General features: G+C 50.0%; 1 protein-coding gene across 5 annotated transcripts in view; it reads left to right on the top strand.

Moving 5' to 3' along the window:
* Window positions 1–2,472: 2,472 nt before the first annotated feature.
* Window positions 2,473–16,195, top strand: part of LOC105433265 (protein groucho) — a 69,853-nt gene continuing 56,130 nt past the window's right edge. The window contains exon 1 of one of the 5 annotated variants that reach the window (XM_089083402.1): window positions 2,473–4,144. In XM_089083402.1, the coding sequence (XP_088939528.1) occupies window positions 4,085–4,144 (60 nt within the window). In that variant the 5' untranslated portion in view covers window positions 2,473–4,084. The remainder of the gene's footprint in view (window positions 4,145–16,195) is intronic. The other 4 variants (XM_089083401.1, XM_089083400.1, XM_089083399.1 and 1 more) reach the window with 4 other exon arrangements.

The following is a 16,195-nucleotide window of genomic DNA, read 5'->3' as shown; positions in this document are numbered from 1 at the left end:
AGCGTACGTACGTACGCTATGTACGTATGTACGCGCGCGCCGCGCTTCGTCGCGTATTTATTATATATTTCATTAGGAGAATCTCTCTCTTTTTCTTTTCTTCTCTCAGGCTTTCGCGCGCATCGGTACGTGTCAGAGGGAGTGCGAGGGGGGACACGAAGCGTCGTGCATACGCGTACGTGTATTACCCATCCCGCGTTCCGCGGAGCATGACAATGGGCTTTTCTAATCCTCCTTTGGATTAAGGGTCGAAAGCGGGGATGGTTGCACGGCGCGGTGCGGTGAGGCGTGCAGCAGTGGTGGAGCGTATGGCGCGGTAGGGCTACAGAAAGATAGATAGATAGATAGAGAGAGCGAGAGCGAGAGAGAAGAGAGAGAGAGAGAGAGAGAGAGAGAGAGAGAGAGAGAGAGAGAGAGAGAGAAGAAAAGAGAGGGAAAGAGAGAGCTCCAGGTAATGGGATCGACGTTTCGTTATGTTACTTTTCCATTCTCATCCTCGGCCTCTATACTCTAGTCGTCCCGGTCTCCTTTCCCAACCCATCCCACGCAACCCCGACTGCATCCAGCCTTCGGTGTCTCGGTTCGTAGGATCCATCCTACAGCGCCCTCCATCTCCTGCCCCTCATCCCCCTGCCTCCCTCGGGTCCGTGTTTTTCCTCGTGTGGCCCCCTATTTTTCATGTTTCGCTGCGGCTTCGCGTAGCACCTTTATTCAGTATAGGTACGTTCTCTCGTGGAGGTTCGTGGGGGGAGACCAGCCAAGAGAGAACAATCCGCGCGGACGCTACGTAGGCGCGTCATCTGAAAAAGTCGACGCGCTATTGGCCGAGGTCGCGTTTTCATTCGACTCTTTACCGTCGGTGAGCCGATCGGCCGCGCCAGACGGCGCCACGATTGGCCAAGTGTCGTCCGGGCCGGTGCCGATTGGTCGAGGTCGCGATCGCGACGGCACGGTCCGCGCGGAGTCAGCGCCTTTACGAGGCGAGCGGACGATAGCGGCAATCAAGTAGGAAACTGCTTGGGACTGTGTGCCGCGCGATATTCACATAGGGGCACCCCCTTAGCACACACAATCGCGCGTACAGGATGGTACTCGCTACACACTCGCACACACAACCGCACACGTGTACACACATGTACGGTGTACGCGCACGTACATACACGGGCATACATATATATTCCGGTTATATCGCCTACGTATACGTATCCTCCCCCTCTCTCGCTCTGTCGCTTTATGCGGAGCTACGTTGTATAGGGGTTGGGAAAACGGGTGGAGGCGCCATATTTGTGGTAGTGTGGGAAGTGAGGGAAATCACGAGTGGCGAGAGAGGCAGCCGGTCGACAAGCGCGGAAACGAGGCGCGGGGAAAAGCGCGGCGGGAGATGGGACGCGGGGTGGAGGATGCGGGGGGCTAGAGGGAGTTTACGCGGACATCCGTGTCAGCCCGGTGACGGCCATTTTGCGAAAAACTTTCGATTTGTTTGCACACGCCGTAGCGAACCCCGAGGAACGACTAATACCGATGCGTATGCTCGGCATGCCGCGTTCGTCTCTTCTTTCTCTCTCTCTCTCTCTCTCTCTCTTCCTCGTTCTTCTGTCCATCCTCGTTTACCATACCGCGCCGCGTATCCGCTTGTGACCGAGAACTTTTCGGTACTCGGCGGACCGAGAGAGCGTTCTCCGCTCTCTGAGACTCACAAAAATCCAAACTCGTAGTCGGAGCATGGCGAGCTACTCGTAGTGGAGTACGTACCAGCAGCATCAGGATAACGATGCCGGTGAGCGACGAGTTTTTATTAGTCACTGTCTCTCGTGAGATTGATACGCCGAATCGTTTGAATTCCGAACAGCGATCGGAACGATTCGCGTTTGCGAATATTGTTTGCGCGCGGTTTCGTCGTCATCGTCATCGTCATCGTCCTCACCGTCGTTATCGTCGCGACGCGGATAATACCTCTACGGGACTAAAAAAAAACGGACAGCCGATAATCGATGTCGATATAGCGTCGATGAGTGAGAGGGAAAGAGCGCGCCTTTTTGCATGAACGTCCGCTGAAAGAACGAATTGAGAGCGCGACGCGTTTCGCAATGTCGTTGTAAAGTCAAAGTGCCGCCGTGTGAGGTTGTCGGTCGCCGAGATGACAAAATCGGAACGCCAGGTCGCTTTAATGACGATATAATTCCATTCTCCCACTGCTACAACCCCCGGAATTGCCGTTCGTCGCCGACGCGTAAAGGTAAGATCGTAAAGAGCCCGCGTGGACGATCGAAAATCACGATAAACGGTTCTCGTTGGAAAAGAACTCGATAAAACGGATCGACCGTACGTAAGAATAGTGATGATATAGAAGAGATATATATATATATATATATATATTACGAGCAGTGAGAGAGAGAGAGAGAAAGAGAGAGAGAGAGAGAGAGGGGGGGGGAGGGACGATGGAGTTTGTAAGAGGGGCGCGTAGAGCAATGTTTTAACGAGCCGTGATTTTCGTGCTCGCCTTTTCGAGATCCTTACGTAACGCGACTTAATTGCGAAGGAGCTATCGCGCCGGTTAATACGAGCGTAGAGGAGACGAGAGACATTCGAGGGGATGCTTGGCGGCTTTAAACGCGAAGTAGCGGGACCGATGGGCCGCGCGCGAGGCGAGGGGTGAGGTGAGTGACGAGTGAGGAAGTGGGAGAGTCGCCGATTGGTGGAAAGCGACGCGCGGAGAGAAGAAAGGCAGTACACCGATGGAAGGGAGAACGCACGATCCCCCACCATTGGTCTATCCATCAGTCGTTCCGTAGCCGTCTTGGAGGGAGGTACGTTCGTGTTGCTCGGCTCTCCGCGCGCTCTGCGACGCTCGACGAGATTTCTCGAGTGAACTTTTATAAGTGAGAGATCGATCGTTTCGTTCCTCGTGTTCGGACGGGCTTCCGGCGTTCTCGCGGCGATTTAACCTCACTTCACCTCTCACCAATCGCGGTTCTGTGCGCGCGCGCGCGCGCGCGCCCTTACCTCCGCGCTTGGATAAACAACGGAGTGTGTGCAGTGTGCTCTAGCGTGTCAGTGTGCCCGCGACGCTCGACGACGCCGCCACCGTCGTTGGAAGAAGCAGACGGAGACGGAGCGAAGTGGAAGTGAAGTAAATAGATCGCAGTAAACGTGCGCGTTGGATATATGAGGAGCGCGTGCTCTCCTCTGCACGGGAGAGAAACGAAAGAATCTTTCGATCGGCGCTCTTTTTCCTCTCGCGAACACAGTGACGTAGGTTTCTCCTGCCTTACCGACTGAAAAAAAGGGGTAAGCCGCGACTGTCTTTCTCTCTTTCTCTCTCTCTTTCACTCTTTCACTCTCGCGAGAGAACAAAGAAAGGCGCGGACACGGCCGCGTCGAGGTAACCGAGTCGCTTCCTCGCCCGCGCCGCGTTTTCGTCGGCTCGTGCGCGTCGTGCGTGATTCCGAATGAACGCGACGACCAGCCTCACCTGACCCGGCGAACCGAAGAGAAAGAGAGAGAAGAGAGACGCCGCTACCGATCACTGCCCGCACGCGAGTGCAAGAAGGTGTTTTACCGTTAAGTTATAAACCGTCTTTCGCGCGTCCCCGATGAGACGGTAGTGACGGATGGATTGGTGGCGACCGCCGATGGATTTTCGGCGGGGAAACCGGCTGTTGCGTATCACGTTCACGTTCACGTACGCGTCGCATCGGAACGTAGCGCGTCGTCGCGGGACGACACGTCATCGCCAAGAGTGCCGACTATCAGCTTCGTAGTGGTCGAGGAATAAATCGGCGCGCGAGTTCCGTATCCTCCTTCCCTTCTCGTCGTCCCGAATGAACCACCGGCTACTTCGGAACGTCGCGCGTTTCGCTCCTGTTATCGGCCGTTACTGTTGTGCCGTTTGTTGTTGTTATTATTGTTGACCCCTCGCGCATTCATCGAGAATAAAGTGTACCGCGTGTGTAACACGATGCATCATCATCACTGAAGAATTTTCCCTCTGTGTCTCATCGCGTACAACGAGATACGTAACGCCGTAGATACTGTGTGATTTTCGGCGGACGTACCGAACCAAGCGGGGAACCACGCAGGAAGGATGTATCCCAGCGCCGGAATCAACGCAGCCGCCGTGGCTGCCGCCGCCGCTAGGCATCCGGTGAGTAGCGATTATCAATAACATAACGATGATAATAATAACAACAACAACGATGACCGTTGTTTATTTGCGCCCATCATCGACGTTGGCATTCGACGAGCGGGAGAGGGTGGGCGGGAGATAAACTGCGTAAACCGCAATTGTGTAACCATTAAACAGCTATCGGATTTAATCAAGGTAAATTCTCAGACCGAATAAATTAGTATGATGCGCGCCTATACGCGCGTCGCTATTCGCTGCCGGAAATGCGGCGGGTATTAATGGCGATCGGTATGTATTTTGCGGAGCGAAATCGTATCTTCTGGAATTGTTTATATTTTATACCGGAGCAGGTATAGTTTTCTCAAACACGCGAGAGAGATCGCGACGTCGATACGTTCTCGCTCCGCTCGCGAAATGGCCGCTCCGATCTTTTTTTCGAGATCACTGCCGTAGGCCACCGGTCTATTTCGCAGTACACGTTGCATACCTATGCATCGCCGCGTTGCGAAGCGACGCGACGCGACGCGACGCGACGCGACGGGATGCGAAACGGCGTGGCGCGCCGGCGCGGACCAGCGCGGTCGCGCCGCGCGCGGCGATCTGATTTACGCCCGTAATTTACATCGTTGTTAACCCTGTTTAACCTGCTCCTCCTTGACCGCTAGACGCGACTCTTTCCCCCTCCTATTCCGCCTCGATCTCTCGTGTCCTTGTTGCCGCTCGCGAGAAAGAAATCGCAACGACGACAGCCTACGTCAGGCGGCTCGCCTCGTTCTCCGCAAGCTGGCGAGATCATTTTTCTTCCCGCGGAGAGCTTATAAGCTCTCACGCTCGATTGCGCTCCCATTATCCCGAGTACGCAAATCCACACCACTCGTAACGCGATCCGTCGTCGTCGGCAAATCTGAGCGACTTCTTGAGTTTCGTCTTGTCGGCGCGAACGCGCGAGATCTCTCGATCGGCGTTTCTCGCTTTGCCCGCGCATCGGATTTCGGTCTCGTCTGACGAAACTTTCGTTAACGTGTCGGACTTTCGTTGCGCGTCGCGCGAGCGATATCAGGATCGCCGGGCGATTCCGGGATGACGTAAACCACGTGGGGCGCACCCGCGATCCCTCGAAATACGTGTCTTGATCTCGAATTGTAACACACAAGTGTATCGACAAATTGAATCCGTTTCATCTCGACAATAAGGCGCGTCACGTGCGGCGCACACGTGCTCCTTCGCCGCGCTCCGAAAATTCGGCCGGCCGGTACGAATGCGGAACAATCGCGCGTTTGTCGTCGTTGCCGAACAGGACCGTTTCGTCACGGCACGTCGGAGTCGTTGATCCGTGAATCGTGCGAGCGGAACCTGTCCCTGCCGCGTCGCGGACTCGGCGCTGTCTGCATTTAATGGGGCTCGGTCGAGATAATGGCGAACTTAGTCGTCGCGCACGACCGCCGTCCATCGCCCGACTCTCGGACTCTCGTCGTTGCGTAGTCCCGTCACGTTCACGTCGTTTCTCGCTTTTCTTTCTCGCTCGACGATATATAACGCGCGTCTCTCCGACCATTACACAGGGTATTAACGCCTTTTTTTTTGTGGCGTCGCGACTTGCCCGCCGTGGACAAACAATTTTTTCGCTACTTGCTAATCGAGTCAAACGTGACTCGAACGTGACTCATGGAGGAAGGTATATTGTACGTATTTACCGGTAATTGTGACGGCGACGATCGCCGCGTGACAATCGCGCGAGTCAAACGTCACTTTGCACTGCGGTATCGTTAGCCCGAGAAAAGGAACTTAACGGGCAATGTAATAAGAGTCCCGGGAAAAAACCCGACCCTAATAATAACAGTAATAGCAGAGGATATACCGGACATGGTCAGGTAGTCTCTTGTGAAAACGTCCCCTAAAAGGGGCGAGTTAAATTCTGATGTATGTACACATGTTCGGGACACATTAAAAAAATATATTTCCAAAGTTGTCTTTATATTAAATATTTTTATTTAAAGTCTTTAAATTACCTCATCAGAAGTTAAAACATCGATGTTGATGATTTACCTCTTATAATATATTTAGATCGCCCAACTGATGTCGGCCCTTTTTTTTACTGAATATTACGACTCAATATTAAATCTATTCGTATTCAACGTTGCATGCTATTCATATTCAACACTGCATCTTCTGAATCCTTTTTAAATTTTCTTCGCACATTTCGAAAGTCTGCGTCTAAACGTAAAATATTTTTTTCGCATATGCTACATTTTCTATGTAGTAGTCGAACGTGGGATTAAAGAGCAGAGACGAAGGGACGACGAGCGGTGATCCGTAAACTCCGCGGGGAAGGACGGACGGACGGATGAACGGACGAAGTGCGAAGTGCTGACGTTAGTTAGTAGGGTACACGTTGCGAACGTCAACGGGCGGACGGGCGTCGTTACGTACACTCGTACACACGCGCGCATTAGAGAGACCGGACCTCGCCGCCGGGTTTACTACCTCCTGTAAACTGCATGGCGCACGTTTGCGCAGGACCCCCAATTCGGTAAATATTGATACTTTTAATCGGTATGTTTGCGCCGACACGCTGTTCAAACGCGTCCAAATGTGCGCAGCTGAAAAAACGCGCCGCAACCGGTCGCGCGACTCCTTCTCTCCCCCCGGTCGTCTTTCGTCTTCCTCGCTTTTAATTTCGCCACGCCGAGGCGCGACGCGCCGAGACTACTTAATTAGCAATATGTTAATCTCGGATTGCGCAAGATCGCCGTTTCGCAAGAGAGACGGCGTAGCACAGGAAGCTTTAATACTTTTCTAACGATCGTGTCTACTCGTATTCGATCGGATTATATCGAAAATTCGTGAAAGTGTCTTTGCGGGAATCGCGCGATTTTAAATGTCTCTCGTAAATGTCGGAAATTTTGATTCTGTCGGCGATAAATGCCTCGACTACCGCGACGAGGTTAATTAAATCTGAAATCCTCGCGTTGCGCGATCTACGTATCGACGATATCCGGTGATACACGCAACGTTGAAATTCGACTCGGCGAAATTACAGGCCGAGGCCGCGCGCGATAAATGCGCGATGCGATGCGGATATTCGAGGCGGCGAGAGCGGTGGAGGGCCGCAGACCGGACCGATTCGGTCTGGCCTGTCCCGTCCCGTCCCGTTCTGATAATTGCTCGTATTAAAATTCGAGATCTAAACCGACGCGTACACGCGGTGGTTCGCCGCGTTACGCTTCGTCGCGCCGCGCCGCGTGCGCATCGCTCGGAAATATGGAATCACGGTGATATCTTGAGCGTCACGTCGTCCATTATGCCGATGCGGCCAGTAAATTTCACGCATTATACTCCCATTATACGTTTCCTGGCCGAGCCGGATCGCGATCTCGTGCTCTCGCTCGACGTAATTACACGGTGCCGCGCCGCCGAATGGATGGAGGAACTCCGCGGCGGGATACGTGTGTATGTGTGTGTATATATATATATATATATATATATATATGTATATATGCGTGTGAGCCGCGTTTTGACGGCTTTTGCATTACACGTGCTCGCGCGTGTGCGTGTGCGCGCGCGAACCGCGCGGCGAATAGCGACGGTTTTAATTTCCACTTTCCTTAACTACACTTTCTCCTTCCCGTGGCGGTTTTATCGCGCAACCGCCGCGCATCTGCCGACACGCTAATGCGTAACGCGCGAGGCGTTTACTGATTTTATCGCAAGACGTCTGTATTTACTTTTAGATACAATTACGCGTTAATGTGCGGCGACCGGGGCGTAGGAAGTGCCGGTTTCGCGTGATACACGCAATCGATGAGGGGTCGAGCGAGATACCCTTCTTCCCCCTCGTCTTCCCTATCCCTCGTCATGATCAACACGCTCGATATGACTTGAGCGATCCGTCCCGTGCCTTTTTGTTCCGCGTCGTTCCGTTTCTTTGCTCAACGATATGCTTTACGACGTAATAAATAATAATCGCTGCCGCCCTGATGCGCGATCTGAGGAAAAGACAGAGAAGAAAAAAACATGTGTCATGATGATTAAATATCTCGCCGGGCTGTGTAATTAGTCGATCGCCGATGTAGTCACTAAAAAAGTCTAACGCAACTTCGTCGCAGGTGTTCGATGAATGTGTAAACGAAAAACGATGTATATTGTTTAACGAATATTTTTCCTTTTGCTTGCCGAAATAATCTTCTTTATTAGTCTGTGACTATATATATAGTATTACAATAATCCATCATCTGATTTCTAAGATGTTCCCTGAAACTCTCTCTACTGTCGTAAATTGCCCGACTGGGAATTCAAAGAAGACTTTTCACTCGTGAGCTTTACCTATAAATCTTCTTGATTATTTTTAATTTAAGTCTCCTCCTTTTGCTTTCCACATCCTTAAACTTCCGTAAGGATCCAAATCGTTCTGACCGTTTGATCCGTTTTGATCCGATCACGAATTTTTACCTGTGCTACATTGTCGTGAGCACGTAAATTCGTCTTTAATTCGGCTACGGTGATTTTTCATTCAAAATGCGCCCTTGCTAAAATTCCTGCTTAAGAAAAGACCGACTTCGTACTTGTCATAGAGACGTACGTGATTGAAAAGACATTTCGTTACAGTTTCACCGATACGCATAAAGTGACGAATTTGCGTTGGGCGTCAGGTAGAAAGAAGAATTTAATCGCCAGGTAGAAGGAAGGAACTCTCCGAGGACGCCTCGTCGAGAGATCCCTACGGGCCTATTCGTACAAGAGAATGGCACTAATTGGCATTAGACTTGGCGGTTTGTCGTGTTGTCTCCCCACCCGCGCTTTTTTCCTTCCTTTTCGTCTCCCCCTATTTCCATGTTGCGCAGTCTCGTGTCCGAGATCTCTGTTTTGTAACCACGTATCTCTATTGTTCCTTCCTTTCTGGATTTTATCCGTATAATGGGACGATTTACTACCGTATAAATTGAATGAATGATTCATAGGGCCCACTAAAATAAGCATTAGAGGACACCACTCAATTAAGTGAATAAAATGTTCAAGAATGATATTTTATCGTTATTATTAGTAATATCTTGATCATGCTCGCATTAGAAAGTATATCAAATACAAAGTCTTTAGGCCTTTCCTCACTAAATATACTTTCTTTAAATCACGGATTTTGTGGTTAATTCCGAGTTGATTCTTTCTTAATGACATTATTTATGGTAAAACTTTCTAATCTTCGGTATCTTTGTAAGTAAATCTCATTTAAAAATTATTAAATCCACTTGAAATTAATACAAGAATATTTTACTTATCTTTTTCTCAATTTTTTTTTTATAATTTATAAACTGATGAGGACTTAAATATTTATGAAGAAGGAATTGACTCAAAGTCCACTTATATAAGTTGTGTATGCGACAAGTTGATGCGTACTTCTAGCTATTATGGTTATCCTACGTTATCCGCTATTGGCGTCTTTTGACCCCGCGGTTCGATTTCTCAACGGACGGGAATACGAGAGCGAGCAGGAGGGTGCGGAAGAGGTCGTGACCGTATGACGACACCATCTTCTCTCTCTGCAGCCAATCATCTTACAGCCCGGACGAATGGGGAATCAGCACGTAAACGCCAACGGAATTATTCACCGCTAATTGGAAGATGAATACCATGGATAAATTTGAGGCCGGTACTACTACCCGGTCATTAGACGCTCGCTATGGATTACGTCGGAATAATCGAGTTTATTAACAGCATGTCTCTCTCTCTCTCTCTCTCTCTCTCTCTCTTGCGCGCGCGCGCTCTCGCTCCCTCCTGCTCGCCTCTCTCTTTCTCTCGCGCGCGTTGTCAACATAATGCTTTTATGAATCATAACGAACAATAAATCGCTAGGATCTGCTGTCGTTACAAATCTGAACGGAAAATTTAAAAATGGAAAAGGACTGTAGCGAAAAAAGTCGAGGATTTTCCGGGCATTGTTCGTACAACCTCTAGAAATTTATAATTGAAATAAATGAACGTCGGTGCTTATATCGAGGTGCTTGCTTTCATGAGAATTACGGGAAATTAGCGATACCATTTTCAAGAACATTGACACGAGGCTCGTATGAAAAGACGTAAATCGCGTCGAGTGTATAATAACGCTAGTGGGAACCCCATAAACGATCGGACGACCCTTACGTTTCCATCCCGTGTCTCCTCCCCTGTCGCATAACACACGAGCGGATGAACATCCCTATTATTTTCTACGAGATCGTCCGTGACCACCCCGGTCGTCGTGGGCTCCCTCTTCGTGATCGCCAGTAATTTTTCGACGAGGCGAGGCAAGGAGCTTGCTTTGACCCCTCGAGGGCTTCTGGGCGTTAAGCCGAATTAACATAAGAGAGTGTGTGCAAACACGGAGAGTCGGTGGAGCGAAATGGAAGGCAGCAGGAGACATAGTCAGAAGGAGAAAGAGGAGAAGGAGGAGGCGGAGGCGGATGAGAAGGAGAAGGAGAAACGAACGGAAGGAGGAGGGAAGGGTACACGATGGGAACACGTGTCCCACACGGAGATAGTTAATTACTCGTTTGTGCTGCGCTGGGTCGGAGTCATCTGGAAGAGAGACGGCTCGGTCGGGGCAAGTATCGCGCGGCATGGACAGAGAAAGAAGACATATCGAGGGGAATGGGAGAGAACACACACATATACATACATACATAGATGCGGATGGAAGAGAGAATGGGAGAGAAAGGTGCGGGGTGTGCGACGCGACGCGGGCGAGAGAATGAGACGGTGCATTCCCGTTTCATCGGACCGTTGAGACCCATACTTGTCACGGAGGTGGGGTGGACGGTTGTGGTGGCTGTGCGCGCGAGGGGGAAGACGAAAAACGAGGATGAGGTTAATATGAGATATACACGCCGGCTACCGTATACTACCGTCCCGTATACCTCGTCCGCGGCTACCATCTTTTAATCTTTCTCTTTTCTTTCCTCTCGTCGTTCCCCCGCGCCCATTGCTTCTCACTTTCGCTTATGGTCCCTCATAAGGTACCACCGCGACCTCTTATATTTTACATAATCGAGGTAATATCATCGGTGCGACGTCGGCAGTATTTTTATTCAATAAGAGACGAATAGCGACCTCGTCGCGTAAAAATTGTTCCCTGTTCTTCGCAAAGCAAATATCCTCGTCGCTAAAAGAATAACGGTTTTTTTCCTTTTTCGATATATGAGGTGCTAAGAAATAGGGAAAACTGATTCCGCTTGACACTTCGTGTAGAGTTCTATTTCAGGTATCGCGCAGAGATAAAATAGAAGGATAAAATCGGGTCGCAGTCGGGATCTACATTAGCTGTAGCTTGTTCGCCAGATAAAAGTTGGCTACGCTCTTAAAAACGAACGTCTGGTCGACCGTCGAGAGATAGCTTCGATAATGGCTCGACAACTCGGAGACACGAGGGAGACATTCTTTTCCCTCCCCATTCCGCCGTTTCGCGTTCGTTTTTCGTCTTGTATCCGATCGTCGGAGCGAAGAAACGAGTCCCGCGACAGTTCCCTCTTCTTTTCTCTCTTCATCGGGTTGTGCTGGCTTAAAAAAAAAAAAAAAACGACTAATACAAAAAACGGAGCTACGGAGTACATGGAACTGAACGCAGTTGGCTCATAAGTGGCCCGTCCCATGATCGTCGCGTGCGAACAAGAAAAAAAATCATTTACTTCTTACGATTGAATGACATATGGTCTTGTAGCCTTCTGACTTTTTTTTTTCAATTCTGTAAAATATATAAATATCCTTGGATCATTAAAACCTTCCCTTTAGCCATAGATTTCTCTCTCTCTCGTGATGTTTATCGTACGTTAAACCGCGGTTATCTCTCTGAAACGTTTCATCTTCTTATTTTCGAGAACCATCGACTGTCATTTTCAATTCGCCCGGCGGCGCGCGTTATGACTCAGCGCGATCGTGCATTTATGATCCGCAAAACGGATGGTCGGGGGCGCTCACGAGAGCGGCGCCGATTAGAATCGCAATTTAGATGCTCTTGAGAGATGTGGCCGCGTGCTCGGATTTCATTGCCTCGACGTACGCTCCCTCGTCGCACGAGGGGGAAGCAGACAACAACAAGGGGTGCTGCTCGCCCTTCGCCTTTCCGCCTACCACTATACCGGTTGTCGGCGTGGGTAACGAGATTATCGTGAGAGGGAGCGGTAAGAGACTGGCGGCTGTCCACGTCCTTAGAAATTTCATTTTGACGTTACTGGCTACACCGTGATGCGCGGCGTGTCGTAAAAAAGATGAAAGGGAGGAAAAATAGCGGCGGTATCGGCCCCGAGAGATCGAAAGGGCCCAGGCATTGTCGCAAGTGTCGAAAGCGAGAGAGGTCGATAGACGAGCACGATCCCTTCATAATCCTCTCTTTTTCGCTGACTCTCGCTCGCTCGTTCAGTTTGACGGTAATTATAACATACTCCCTCGATCTCTCCCTTTGGTCCCGAGAGAGGCGACCCTCGTGTGTTACAGATTCCCCATCGAGTATCATGCGACGCCCTTAAGGACCATTGATGTTGCGAAAGGCGCGATATCATCGAGAGAAAAAAAAAGTACATCACTCGATGATTGTCAAGTTATTAAAAGTTTCTGGAGAAGATGCAGCAATAATTCGTTGACTTTCACGTTTTGCACGGGTATCGGTGTCCCATTGACGATGTTGAACGAAAGCTCTGCAGGCGATAGAATCACTTTGTAAAAAAGTTGAAGAGAAAGAGAGAGAAAGAGAGAGAGAGAAAGTGTGACGAGCGTTTTACGTAAGGGTGAGCTGCTCTACCGGGAGGAGCAGCTCGTAAAAGGGTGTCACCGTGAACGGTACAGGGGGTAGAGACGAGAGGGTGAGAACGGGGTTTATGACTGTAACAGATTAGGTGACCGAACTGCCAGGGTGGCTCCCGCCGTGCTTCCTATTATCGCCGGAGCTTTTGTGACGCCGTCGCTTTTGTCGATGTCCCTCCTGCTCTCGCTCCTACCGGCAACCAAGCGTACCAGACGGTGAAAGGGAGACGAAGAGATGGGAGAACGAGGAGAGCGAATGATCGTTTCAGGGAGTTGGAAGAGACGACTTGGTAGAGAGAAAAAGAGAGAGAGATAGAAAGAGCGGGCCACGACAGTTGGCTGATATTTGAGCTCCCTTTGTGTTGTTAAAGTACCACGCGCGGCTCATTCGCGCAGTTCGACGGAGTTTTCTCGTCGCTTTTATCCACGTCGTAGTTTTTCCTCTCTCACTCGAATCTCTTTCTCTATTTCTCTTTCAACGAGGTCGAGATCCGTGGTCGTAGGGTAGGAAGCGCTGAGGAAGGAAAGATGCGAATCTCTCTCTCTCTCTCTCTCTCTCTCTCTCTCTCTCTCGTTTCCAGATTCAACCAGTAATTACCTGGTCTACTCGGAACGACCGAATCATAGCTCTCGGCCCTTTGTTTGCCCGCGGCTTCTGTTCGCTTAATCTTTATTTCTACCGCTTTTCGTATGCTCTTTTTTCTCCCAGCGTTCCTCGTCCGTCTGTTATCTCGTGTTTCACCTCGAACCTGTCACGTCCGACATTTCTTTTTACGGTGCACGACGGTGGTGTACTTGCGAGGAGGTATATGGTACAACAGCGGTTCTTAACCTTTTGACTTTTGTGTACACGCCCACTGAATCACTACTGCTCGAGATTCGAAGAGCGTACCGCGCTTGGTGTTTGGGGCATCTTGTGTACCCTCTTTATCATTATGCTGACAAATTTATTTAGTCGAGTGCAATGTTTCGTAATGTGCTTTATTTTTGCTTTTGTGCTTATTTTATCCTTTTCTTTTATCGAAACGTACAGTATTTTTTTTGCACAATAGCAATCTAATCATATATCAGAGAGAGAGAGAGAGAGAGAGAGAGAGAGAAACAGAGAGCGCGATCAATTTACATTTGCCACAGCGAAACGGAGTGTATAAACCATGTTATAGTCGCATATTATTAAGTTAAGTCTTTTACGCAGCGATCGCTGTCGCGCGCAGTTGGTTGTCGTCCTCGTCGTCATCATTGCATCATGCACCCGCAACGTCACGCAAAGCATTTGTGTAAATACATTCGTGATGGAGAGAAAGAAAGAGAGAGAGAGAGAGAGAGAGAGAGAGAGAGAGAGAGAGAGAGAGAGAGAGAGAGAGAGAGAGAGAGAGAGAGAGAGAGAGAGAGAGAGAGAGAGAGAGAGAGAGAGAGAGAGAGAGAGAGAGAGAGAGAGAGAGAGAGAGAGAGAGAGAGAGAGAGAGAGAGAGAGAGAGAGAGAGAGAGAGAGAGAGAGAGAGAGAGAGAGAGAGAGAGAGAGAGAGAGAGAGAGAGAGAGAGAGAGAGAGGAGAGGAGAGGAGAGGAGAGGAGAGGAGAGGAGAGGAGAGGAGAGGGAACGGGACGAACAAAGGGAGATCACGTATGTATACGAAAAGAGAGACGGAGGGTGGCACTTATTCACGTATCCAGCGCCGTGCCAATGTGACGTTATTTCACGAGAGCGCCGATCGTATCGCCTTAATTGCTCGGCGAGTTAAACTGCCGCGCGGCCGCCTCTTATCGAACCATCAGCTCGAGTGGCCGGCCTGGTCTGCCTGTGTCGGGACCGGGACGGCGAATCGCGCTTACACGCGTCAGGTGTTTTCAGCTTGCCTCACGTCATCGTAGGCTGCGCGCGACTATATAGGCATAATAACGTAGCTATGGGCGGATTGACGCAAGTAAAGGAACGTATTGTCGGACGGACTGCCGACATCGTTCTGCCCGCCTTCTCCCGTGAAATTGCATTTTGACACGATGGTTTTATTAGCCGCTCCACATACACGCCTTCGACTCTGTTCGACGAAATACATTTAAGTAAATGATCTGGCAAATTGCGGGATACGATTACACGTTAACCGTGCACGAAGCTCGATATTACGCGAGGAGAGAAATTTAGTATTCTCATCTCTGATAGCCCTCGGCTTCATTGTTTCGCTTATTTCGAATACGTCTATTTGTGCTTTTTCATGCGGAGCGGTGAGAGATCCGCCGTGACGTGACATGTGTGCGGGAAGATCGCACGAATCACACCGCGCGAGAGATATGGCTGAATATAACGCGCCGGTAATAGTTAACAAGAGCAGAGCGAAATGCATGCGCCGCGGCGGCGCACCGCAATTTCAGCATACCGAAGAATTACGAGCGTGCGAGAATCGTCTCGTTTCGTGTCTTGTTCCGCGATAGAGAGACTCGCTTTCGCGCGCAATGCGAGACGCGCCGCGCACTCGCGCGCGCTATCATTATTCTATGCATTATTTATGTCATTCCCCGTGTGCCGAGTACAATGTGGGTCTACGAATCAAAATGCATTGCTTATGCAAATAGCGGTCGTGCCCCATAGTCTCGGGATGAATTCGCAGTCTGCTACGGGGAATAATCATAATGATCAATAAGATACAACCGCTTGTACGCCCATCTCTCTTTCCCTCCTTCCCTCCCTCTCTCGTTTCCCATCTCTTTCTCTTTCTCTCTGTCTCTCTCCGTGTACTCTTACTCCACACCTCATGCAAATCTTGAGGCGTATTGTCTGGCGATATTAAGGGAATTGTTATCGCGTTGCATAATTTCGGTATTCGATCGTAACTCGGGTTTGCTCGAGCTCGCTCGCACGGCAATCAGTTTGTTATGCACTCAGCATCGATTTCCGTATCGTTTTTCGCTTAATTTCCCCACGAAAATGGTAGAAATCACGTAACTTATTGCTCATTATCGTCGACCGCGATTATTTCGTGCGCGATATTACGGCTACTCGAAGAATTCCGATTGTATAGCGCTTAAATCGTTACGAGATAAATCATGTTTTTGCCTATTTCCCGCGCGCGATATTTCGATAATATTTCGCGACCAGCGGCTCTCTACGGAATAACGGAAGGTGGCAGAGAGAGGTTCGCTTATAGGGCGAACGCGGTCGGTTCTGGTCGTCGGGTGGTTTTGGAATCCGCGCCACGAGTCGGTGGTTTTGCGGTGCGACGAAAACCGCCGACCCTCTCGAAGCTCTTCCCGGCCGTTCTCCCTGTTTGCGTCGTCCTTTCGCGTAATCCCACCATGGTTTAGCGAGT

The sequence above is a fragment of the Pogonomyrmex barbatus genome, unplaced genomic scaffold (genome assembly GCF_055798465.1).
Source record: "Pogonomyrmex barbatus isolate J1 unplaced genomic scaffold, ASM5579846v1 scaffold7, whole genome shotgun sequence".
Lineage (NCBI taxonomy): Eukaryota > Metazoa > Arthropoda > Insecta > Hymenoptera > Formicidae > Pogonomyrmex > Pogonomyrmex barbatus.
Note: the sequence above shows the minus strand (reverse complement) of the source record. Positions and strands in the feature narration are given on the sequence as shown.